General features: G+C 33.8%; 1 protein-coding gene across 1 annotated transcript; it reads left to right on the plus strand.

Annotated features, from left to right (window-relative positions):
- The first annotated feature begins 2,015 nt into the window (after positions 1-2,015).
- LOC101636326 (olfactory receptor 4K1-like) lies at positions 2,016-2,951 on the plus strand. The gene has a single exon (XM_004694701.1). It carries the CDS (start codon positions 2,016-2,018, stop codon positions 2,949-2,951), a length of 936 nt encoding a protein of 311 aa, XP_004694758.1.
- The last annotated feature ends 9,009 nt before the right edge of the window (positions 2,952-11,960 follow it).

Here is an 11,960-nt window from a genome sequence, read left to right on the forward strand (position 1 = left end):
CAGAACCTGAATGCATGTTATTGCACAGATTAGCCATGGTTCAAGTAGAGTGCAAATATTTTCAGTGTGAGGCTTAGCAACAAAGAATGAGATACCAAATTTAGAAAAAAAAAAAAGGAGGAACTGAGAGAAATTATTGAAAGGGTAAGTACTTTGAACGTATTACTTGGACTTGACATGTAATAGGCAAGGTGTCTCCTAGGTGCAAAATCAGCAACTAGAAGATAGCAGAGGGGAACTCATTCTTAGCGAAGTCAAAGTGGAAGCTCCATCTGGAAGAGGCAGATTCCTGTTCTCCATTTCCATGTTGGTATGATTCTCCTACCACATTGACAGAGAGCAGCCTAGAGATAATAGGGTCAGTATTTGATTTGTAAATAAAGTGTGCTATGATTTCTCTCCATCAAACTTGATCTTACAGAAAAAAATAGGGAAATTCTCTTGTAGTTAAAATATGAGCTGAAAGCACTTCCACCTGAAGTGCACAGTCAATGAAAAAGGGAAAGATTCAATAATGAAGAAGCTTCTGGATGGTTTGTGCATAGTTGAAGGAATCCTGACTGATGTTTATGAACTTCTTCTGTAACACTGGTGCCTTTGTACTACTGATTTTAATGATGAAAATACCCTTGGAGATAATCCATTTCTATCTTTTAAGGTCAGACACAGAGCTAGTTAGTGGCAGATGTTATGGAGAAATGAGATATGACTGAGCGTGGTATGTTTTACTTGGATAAGGAAATCATAAGGATTAGTGTGGAGAGAATTACAAGTTGTTTCCTTCATTTTACAAAATGAAGTTTGACATACCTTATTATTTTCTAGATATTGCAAAAATGAAATTTGCACAAAATTTCATATTTTTCAAAAATATTTTTAAGAGATAATATGATGTGTGAGATGTAAAAGATGAAAAGATGTATATGATTAATACCTATTATGTATTTTGGGGTACCTAGCACTAATGTTTCCTAGATCACTAGTAGTTGGATAGTGTGTTCTTCTGGGACAATGTGGTCATATGGTGCCCAACATGCTCAGCAAAGTCAAAAATCATTAAAGAGGAAATTTAAATGTTAATTAATTTTTAAAATAATATATTATGTCTTTAAAATGCACTACCTTTAGTGATATGGAATATTTCCTATGCAACCATTTCTGAAGGTGTTGCAGATTTTGATAAATCCAGGTATATCAGGTGCTTAGATAGAGAAAAAAAGCAGAGTCAGAAGAGACTGGGACTCATTGATAATACATTAATAAATGGTATTCTGTGATAGAAAGCAATTTTTGACTTGCAATAAGCATGTAAGAAATGTTCTAGATTTTCACAGAAACTGAGAATGTCACTGATGCCTCTTCTATCCATAATTTGGCAAACGGTGAATTTCTTTATGGTGTGCAATTTCAAGAATCTTAATCTAGACCACTTAGCCTTCTATTCAATGCTAATTGTCTGCACAAGTTGCTTTTGTTTGCCATTTCCAACGTAATGTTAATGCTCTTTGGATTGTTCTCTCTGCCAATCAAGTCAGTCATTTCATGTCTTTCGAATATGTCTTTATATTTTAGCCATTGAATCTAAATTGTTATTGCTATATCCCTGAATAGCCCCTTTCCATTAAATTTTGCTAGCAAATTTCAAACAATTAAAATTTTAAATTTGATGTCTACTCCATAACACATTACCATAATACCTGTTATCTTGAAAATATTCAATACATGAATGTATGTTTGTATTTGCTAGTCTTTGATATTATATCTTATATTTCTATTTTAAACATGTATATCTTCCTAATTACAAAGAGTTTCATAACTAATCCTCTCTATTCATATTTTTGCCACTTTCAGAGCAGTCACTTATTAAATATAGGTCTATTTGTTGTTTATATGATTCATTAAATTGACTTTTAATTGAAAGTTTATCATATTTCTTTTGTACATTGAACAGATATTGTGCCAATTATTGTAATATTTTCCTGACTTTTATATTCAGGTAACCGTAGGCTGGAAACATGGCTCACGCAAACGAATCAGTGGTGTCTGAGTTTGTGCTTCAGGGACTGTCTAATTCTTGGGAATTTCAGATTTTCTTGTTTACCATCTTCTCTATAGTGTATGTGACATCAGTGCTGGGTAACATCATGATTATTATTATCATTTCCTCTGATTCCCGTTTGAGCTCTCCAATGTACTTTCTGCTCAGCAACCTTTCTTTCATTGACATCTGCCAGTCGAACTTTGCCACCCCCAAAATGCTGGTGGACTTTTTTGTTGAACGCAAGACTATCTCCTTTGTGGGCTGCATGACCCAGATATTCTTTCTTCACACTTTTGTTGGGAGTGAGATGGTGATGCTAGTATCGATGGCATGTGACAGATTTATAGCCATCTGCAAACCCTTGCACTACAGCACAATTATGACTCGGAAACTCTGCATAATGTTTGTGATTAGTGCTTGGGCTGTGGGTATTATTCACTCTGCGAGTCACATAATTTTCACAGTGCGACTGCCATTCTGTGGTCCCAATGTAGTAGACAGCTTCTTTTGTGACCTTCCCCTGGTGATAGAGCTGGCTTGCATGGGTACTTATGAGATGGACATTTTAACCCTAACTAACAGTGGCCTGATAGCATCGAGCTGTTTTCTGGCTTTAATAATTTCCTATGCCATCATTCTGATCACTGTCAGGCGCAGGTCCTCCAGTGGGTCCTCCAAGGCACTTTCCACATTAACTGCCCACATCACAGTGGTGATTCTTTTCTTTGGGCCTTGCATTTATTTCTATATATGGCCTTTCAGCAGAATTTCTCTGGATAAGTTCATTTCTGTTTTCTACACTATTTTTACACCACTATTGAACCCGATCGTCTACTCTCTGAGGAATGAAGATTTTAAATCAGCCATGAGAAAGTTCAGAAACCGTCATGTGACCTCTTGGGAAAACTAGGGCCACCAAGAGGGAACATCATCTCAAATAGTAATGAAGAAGCCTCTACCGGATCACAGTGTCTTGCCAATTATTTTTGCTAATGATGTGTATTACTGGATTGTCAAATTGTAGTTTTATTTTAAATGAAGTGAATTTGCATATTTAAAATCAATTCTTATTTAAAAAATTTTTGTAACTCTAAAATACTAATTCTGAAAATAATTAATACTTTGAAACATTTTATAAAGAATTTAGAGATTCTAGTATATATGAAATATTTTTCATGCTACTAAACTTGTGACTTTTTTACTTGAACACACAATATTTTTATATCTTGAGTTTTTGATATCTTTACTCAACATATTCATAGCTTTTTATATATTGATATGGTAGAAAATAAATTGTATTTTACAACATGTGTTTCATTTCATTAATATGAAACTGCTTATCTTTTCTTCACAGTGAATTTTGGTTATTTATAATTTGGTTATTTGCACTTTTCCCTATTGGCTACTATGTTCCAATAACATTTTTCTTTTAGATTATTGTTGTGCATTTCAACTCACTACAATACTCATTCTAGAGGTTTGGTGTTGTTAGCATAGGTTGAATTCTTCATTACTCATAGGCTATTGCAAGTATCTTTGAAATTGTAATTCTGGGAGGTGTCGAATATTTCAATTAAAAGTAAAAATTAGTTATATATGCACCTAAATACAACTATATATGTACCTAAAGCAAAGTGACAGAAGTTCTTTGCAACATATGATGAATTCGAAACCTTTTCTTTCACATTTCTTAGAAAACATAAAAGGAATATAAACTCAGATAAATTTAAAAATAAAGGATAAAATCATCAATTACTATTTTATTTGGTAGATAAAAATAGTTTTACTCTTTTCCCTGCGACTTGCATCTTGGAAAAGACCTTATAACAGAAAGATTGAATGCATTCTAACAATGGAAAAAGACTTGATTAATAGCAAATAGAAAAGCTTGCAACTGTCATCACACTGGATTCATTATTTTGATTATACTATAAGATATGTGAGTGACTATTAACTCTGAATATTAACTCTGCAAGCTAAGTCCCTGTGCAAGCTGAGATTTAGAGTTATAGACAGTGTCTGGTAATTTAAGACTCTTGGCCAATATTAATTGTGCAGTGTCAAATAAGTTAATGTATTTTTCAAGTTGCCTACTTTTTATATAATGCCAAAAACACTGTAAATGCACAATAAACATTAATGTAACCATGATACTGTTGGTAGTGTATTTTTCCCATTATTAAACTGTGCCTTGGTGAAAATAGAGAGGTAATGACGATAGCTTGAAACATTTCTGCTCTGATAGTATTCTCATCCTCAGGGAGGTGGATGAAAGGCAGGGGACAAGGTGGAAGTGGAGCAAAGGAGAAGGACAGCAGCGGGAGGGAAACTAGAATTAAAGAGTAACTAAGTGATGTGGTTAATTCTTTGGAGTGCCAATACAGTCTTCCACTTTTTAATTCCTGCTTCACAATAGGTCCATTGGTTGGTTTGTTTTTTAAAGATTTATTTACTTATGCATGCAGAACTGGGTACAGACCAGAGGTACAGGGGCGGTGAGAGGATTCACCAGAGACAGAGTGGAGAGCAGAACAGCCAGATAAACAAAGCACACTGCTGAGTGGAGCAGTGGGTGAGTAGGAGCGGTCTGCTGGGCCATGTGGTCACCTCCGGATGGGGGATTGAATTCACACCGAAGCAGCTGTGACTAGCTTGCAGTGCTGAACTTTAACCTACTGCGCCACCAGGGTGGGCCCATATGCTCCCCCCTACCCCCGCCACTGGGTTTTAATCATCAGATATGTCCCATGACCTACTACAGTAAGTATGAAAAGAAAGCCAAAGATAATATTTTTTTTTTAAAGGTGATAAATCTGACTACATTAAGGTGTTCTTTTTTAAAGCCTATCACAAATAAAGTCAAGGAAAAGTATGTGAAAACAGTATTATTTATAGGAACTAATATTTTAATTTATAAAAATCTCTTACAAATCAATAAGCAAATGACCAAGAAGCCAGTAGAAAAATTAACAAAGTATAGGAAAGTCCATACTATGATTAAATTATGGGATGTCACTCAATTTCTGTTATTTACTAGTATTTAATACTTAAATTATCACAGGCACTTTGTTAAAAATTCAAACACGATAAAATAATAAAGCAAAAGTCCTGCATCTACTTTCCATACTCATAATCATTTTTAGAAATCACTGGAAATTTTTTTACCTGTATCCTTACAGATGTTTTCTGTGGAGTTACATATTCTATCATCTATATAAAACAGACAAATCAGTTTTCATGTTTTTTTTTTTCTTCTAAATGGAACTATATTCTTTTTCTGTTTGTTTTCTCACGAATATATTTGGAAATCTTTCCAGGTCAGTCATAGATCTGACACATTCTTTTTAATTGCTCTGCAGTATCCTTTACTTTATCTAATCCTTTATTTACAAATATTTAGGTTTTTAACTGCAAATTTTGCAATATTGCATCGAGTATTCTTGTACATATATTTTCCACATAGAATACATACAATAATATGTCCATTTTTAATCTAACTATCCACCATTAAATCACCCTTTAAGGAGCTACACAATTTTATACACTCAGTAACAGCATATTATGGTATCCATTTCCTCTTAGTCTTACCAAAAGTACATATGCTATTGTGCAGTCAACATCCAATGATCCTCAACTCTGGGCTTTCATGCTATCATTAATTCTATAAAATATCATGAAGAGTCTATATCTATGTAGTTTTTGAGGCAAAATATAGAAATAAGATCTTGGATTAGAAAAAAATTTATTTGGAAAAACCATGTCCATGAATCATCATAAGCTCTTCAATATTATAAAATATTGTAAATATTTTAGCTATTATAAATATTATAATAGAAATGTTATATCATAACCTATTATAAATATAAACCATTCAAATCAGTGTATTTACACAATGAGATATTCCTCAGTTATAAAAAAAAGTAAAACCTTGTCTTAGGTAACCACACATATGGAACTGGAAGGAGTTAATGCTAAGCCAAATAACTGAGAAGACAAAAGACAAACACCAGATGATTTCACTCACCTGTGAGATACAGAAAAATGAAACAAAGAGATCTCATATGTGGACTATCAGAAACAAAACAACAGGACAGGCAAAATAAAATGAAAATAAGCCCCAGAAATTAACTGTGGAATTGAGGGTACTGGATGGGTGTGGCGTAGGGAAATAAGGGAGCTTAATGCACTAAGTGGAGAATAGTGGGTGAATTGGTGGTGGGTGTGGTGTGGTAACATATGTTTGAAGAGGTGTACACCTGTATCTCTACATCATATACAATGCTGTAAACCAATGTGACCACAGTAAGAAATAACACAATCTAAAAAATAAGAAAAAAATAAAACCAATATATTTAATACTGTCTAATTTTCTCCACTATTGGTTCATGATTCAATGAAATTCCCCTACAAACTAGAGAGAACTGACATGATTCATCATTTTATATGGAAATGCAAAAGAAGAGAATAGCTAAGGAAATTGTGAAGAAAGACACACACTATCAAATATGAAGACTTCTTACATTAAAGTTGCTAAAACTAAGACTGCATAGTAAGTTTTTGTGGTATTGTTAGAAGGAAACAAACATATAAATAGAACATACTAGGGTTAACAAACAATAAACACAGACAATCACTTGATTTATAAGTAGGGATGATAATTGCATAGCAGAGAAAACATTGGTGCTTGGTCAATTGTTAAGCTACTTGAAAAATAGTCAAAACTTATTCTAACCTAACACAGCTAACCAACATTAATTAGAGATAATTTATAATTATCTAGCTGGGGGAAAAATTAAGCTTGAGAGCATGCTACAAGAAGATGTTTTCATGTTTGCTGCTAATGAACATGAAATCCTAGGCAAGTATGTCTCAATGAGACACAAGTTCCAGTTGAAAGAAACATGACAAACTCAGGAGGAGAAAGACGAGTACTAAATATTTCACTCATATGTGGATTATAGGGAAAAAAGGAAGTGGTGATATCAAACCAAAACAAACCTAGTTTTTCATTGTGTCAATGTCTCAAAATCACCTCTTGCTCTTCTTTGCCATCTTTGCCAATTTAATGGACAATAAACATCTTGTTTTTATAAGGTTTTGCACTTCTTTATAAAATTGCTTATTTCATACTTATTTAAACAATAAGGCATTTAAAATTTAGCACTTTATATCTCTTCCTTTTTGAGTTAAGAATATAATGCTTTACAAGTGAGTTTTACCAAATGTTGAAAGACAAACTAATGACTATCTTACAAAACTTCTTTCAAAAATTTGAGAAAAAGGAACACTACTAATACTACAAAGCCAACATTACACTAATACCAAAGACAACAAAGAGTGCAAAATCTGCAATAAAATATTAGTAAATTGAATCCAGCAATGCATCAATAGGGTTATATACCATGACCAAGTGGGACATAAGAATGGTTCAACATAAAAAACCTGGTGGTGCAGCAGGTTAAAGCACAGCACTAAGAAGCTAAAGGCACTTCCTCATGTTTTCGATCCCCACCTGCCCTGGAGGTGACCACATGGTGTGGCAGACCTCTCCTGACCTGCCTGCTGCTCCCCTCAGCAGTGTACTTCGTCGATCTGCCTGTTCTGCTCCCCACTCTGTCTCTGGTAAATCCTATCACCCTGCGCATCTCTGGCCTGTACCCCAGTTCTGTGTGCATAAATAAATAAATCTTTTTTTTTAAAAGAATGGTTCAACATACAAAAATCAATTAACACATCAACAAAAATAAAAATAAAAACCACATGACCATATCAATACATGCTGAGAAAGCATTTGATAAAGTCCAACATCTACTTATGATGAAGGCTCTCAAAATACTCAGGATAAAAAGAACATACCTTAACATAACAAAAGCCACATATGACAAACCTACAGCTAACTTCTTCTTCTTATTATTTTTGCCAGAGGTGAGTTTCTTTAATTATATGGTACATTGTTTTACAAATTCAGATTACCATAATCAAGCTCCCAAAACATATCATTACATACATGCAAGGCCGATATACAGTTTAGCCTATAAAGTGGATATAAGTTTGATAATCCAACAATCATGAAAAATTAAGGGAGAGGACTGAGTGGTTTCTTCTTAACATTACCTGTTGGACAAGAAATAAATTGATAACATCATTCTTAATGGTGGAAAACTGAAAACCTTCCCTCTAAGATCTGGAACAAGACAAAGATGTCCACTTTCACTACTGCTTTTCAACATAATATTGGAAGTCCTAACTAGAGAAATTCCATAAAAGGAAGACATACAAGGAGTCCAAACTGGGAGAGCAGTTTCAGATGACATGATAATGTATATAGTAATATATGTAGTATGCAAATGTTATGGAGAGAGCAAAAACTGGTGGGGAAAGAGGAAATTATCAAGGTTTAAAAAATAAATCTTTTTATTGATGTTGGTTCTTTTAGGGACACATTCAGAAAAGATGATCCAAAAAGATTAAGAGGGCATGCAAAGTGAAAAATTAGTGTTTTCATTCTTGGCATCGGAGAGAGAGCTCATTCAATTTCTCTTATGAATTGAGGGGTTGAGGAAAGTGTATACACAATGGAATACTACTCAGCAATCAAAAAAGACTAAACTCATGCCATTTGCAATCACATTGGTAGTGCTGGAAGAGATTCTACTAAGCAAAGAAAACTATAAGGAAAAAGAGAAATACTGGATGGCTTCACTGATGGGAGGTCTATAGGGGAACAAAACAAAGGGGGAGGGAAATAGAAAAACTAGCAAAATGATCAGAGATCTGAGGCATGCAGCAAGGGAGGAGGATGAAGAGACTTCAAAATGTTGAGGGGAACAACATAAGAAACATATGGCAATGATTCATGGGTACACTAAGGTGGTGGAAGAAATATGGGGACTGAAACTGAGGGGAGAAATCAAATATTATTCAAAATAAAGAATACTCCAAGAAAATAAACTTTTAAAATATTAAAGAATATTGTGTTTTATCCTGCTTTCAATATATGAAATATGATTCTAAAAGACTCTCATTGACAAGAAACAAAAGCATGTTTCATTACATCCTCCCTGATTATACTGAAGTTTTTGAAATCTGTGAAAGAGCATCAAATCTGTACAGTTAAAGCATTTTAAAACTTTTTTTTCAGAAGAATTCATTTTTTTGTTTATAAAATACACAGCAATCATAAGTCTTATTTTTCTGCTGACATGTTATATCTTATGTATACTCATATAAAAATATAATTTAGTAACTGAAATTGAAGCTGGTTCCCAAAAGCTGAAACCTACCCACAGCTAGGTCTGCATTCTTTTAGCTGGCAGTTCTTGTTTTTTAGCAAGTCCATTTAACTATGATGACTTGTGACCACCTTTGCTAAAACCAGGTATGATTTACTTTTCCCATGAAATTAGCTTCTCAAATAATTAAAACCAAGCAACCTCAGTGCATTCCTCACCATAAAGCACACATAATCTAAAGGATCTGACCACTAGTCCATATATGGATAAGGTTCCACCATCACCAGTTATCTTCTGCCAACTATGCACTTGTCTTCCTATCTGCTTTACCCAATCGCTTCCTGCTAAATCTACATTTCTATGCCCAAGGTCATTCTTTGTCAAATGAACTTCAACTCTTATTTCATTAGCCCCATTTTTGAAAATGTGATACAAGCCCATTCCTCCAGCCCCGGGGGAGAGAAGTCTGAACCTGCCCACCTCTGTCTCCAGTGTAGTCAACTTTGCATTAAAGCCATTTCCATTCCCAAACAATGGTGGTATAGTTTTGGCAGTTATGTGCATTGGGAAGATAGACTCTTGGTTATTTGGTAACATAATGCAAGTATTTCATGACACAAATATTTTATTTTTTAATTTTTAATTTTTTAAACTTTGGAGAAATGCCAATGGTGATAATCTAGTTCTATCTACTAGGGTCAGTGATACACTGAGTAAGTGGCAAATGTTACTTATCTTTATTAATGGATACCTTTCAGAATTCTTAATAATAAATGAGGCATAATATTTTGAACTTCATCTTTTCTTGAATTGGAAGAAAATTAGTACTGAGAGGACTTTCAAGTTGTTTCCTATATTCTGAAAAATCAAGATTGTCAAACTATGAAATATTGTGTATGTGATAGAGAATCTTATATTCAATTTCTTCTAAATGACTATTTGAAGGTTTATATCACAGCTTTTGGAAATTTATATAAATTAATGAACACAGTCAAAATATTTGGGAGAATAAATAGAATATTTGTCATGCAGAAAAAAACAGAGCACTTTGATTTGAAAATCCTTCATATTGAAGTGAGAACAGATGTGGTTTAGTACCCATTATACAGGTAGTAAAATAAGTTGAAAATTCTAGCAATAATCTGTCTTCTGAAATAGTGGGTTCTTTGTGATTGGGGGAAAAAACACCCTGAAGGTTTTCATGTGTAAAATTGTGTGATTGTTTTGAAGTTAAAAAAAAAAAAGTGGAAGTAAAAAAAAACACATTTGTGACTAGAAGTCAGTGACAATAAATTTTGCTTTCATATTCACCAACATGTTGGCATAAAAAACTTTCTTCCTTTCTTTTCCATCCTGGTAAAATTAATTTGTAAATCATAATTATTCCCAAAGTAGAATGACCTCAGAACTCTAAAGGGAGATTTCTCACTTCCCCAATTATGATAGCTTCCAGGAATTAGGATGGAAGTCTTTATATTTCTGAGTCTTAGGACTTTTTAATTGCATGATGAGGACAAGGAGAACAGAGCCCTCACTACATCAGGGTAGGACTTGAATGCTTGCTACTGCAAAATTTAGTGGAGGCATCAGGAAAAACACAACTCAATATTAGATCATAATTTTTCAATATGAAGATTTATAGCAGAAAGTGTGAAGCTTAGAAACCAATGGTAGGACATCAAATTTGGAAGAAGGAATAGGAACTGAGAGAAATTATTGAAAAGGTAAGTGTTCCACATGCATTTGAACATATTTGGATTTGACAAATAATTGGCAAATTGTTTTCTAGGTATAAAACTGGCAACTAGAAGATAGCAGAGGGAACTTTATTTTTATCTCAAAGTGAAAGCTCCATCTGGAAGAGGCAGTTTCCTGTTCTCCACTCTATGTTTACCAGACTCTCCCGCATCACTGACAGACAGAAGCTTTGTGAATAACATTATCAGTACTTGGTTAACTAAGAGAAGTACACTATAACCACTGTATCTCCTGCCTCTTTCCTGTTCATGCTTTCTATTTGAGAAGTTAGCCATTTGTTAAACAATTGCTTATCTACTATCAAAATCTCCCTGCAACGAAGGGGTGAATATACAAAAGGCACATGGGTCAATGAGATTGTCCTTTGATTTTTGCTGATAGGTGAATAAGTACTCAACTATTATAAGACAAAATAATGAAAAACATGATGCATATTTATGGCTTTTAAGTTCTACTGACATATTTCAGATGGCTATTAATGTAACATAACTTCTTTCCATCAAATTAGATCTAACAAAAATAGAGAAATTCTCTTTTAGCATAAAATGTCATCTGAAAGCACTTACACCCTAAAGTGCACAGATAATGAAGAACTGAAGAATTCATTAATGAAGGCACTTCTGGATGGTTTGTGCATAGTTGAAGGAATCCTGAGTGATGTTTATGAGATCCTTATGTCTCTGTAGCATACTATCTTTGCAGTAAGAATTTTAGAGACGGAAATACCTTTGGAGATAATTTAGCTCTACTTTTTAAGGTCAGATATAGAGCTAGTGACAAATGTTATGTATCTTTACTAATGGGTACCTACCTTAAATATTAAGAAATAACAAGATATGGTTGCATTTGGTCTGTTCTACTTGGATTAAGGAATCATAGGACCTTAGTGTGGAGAGGATTTTCAGATTGTTTCTTGCATTTTTTTTTTT

This window comes from Condylura cristata, unplaced genomic scaffold, assembly GCF_000260355.1.
Source record: "Condylura cristata isolate star-nosed mole 26May11 unplaced genomic scaffold, ConCri1.0 scaffold00045, whole genome shotgun sequence".
Taxonomy (NCBI): Eukaryota; Metazoa; Chordata; class Mammalia; order Eulipotyphla; family Talpidae; genus Condylura; species Condylura cristata.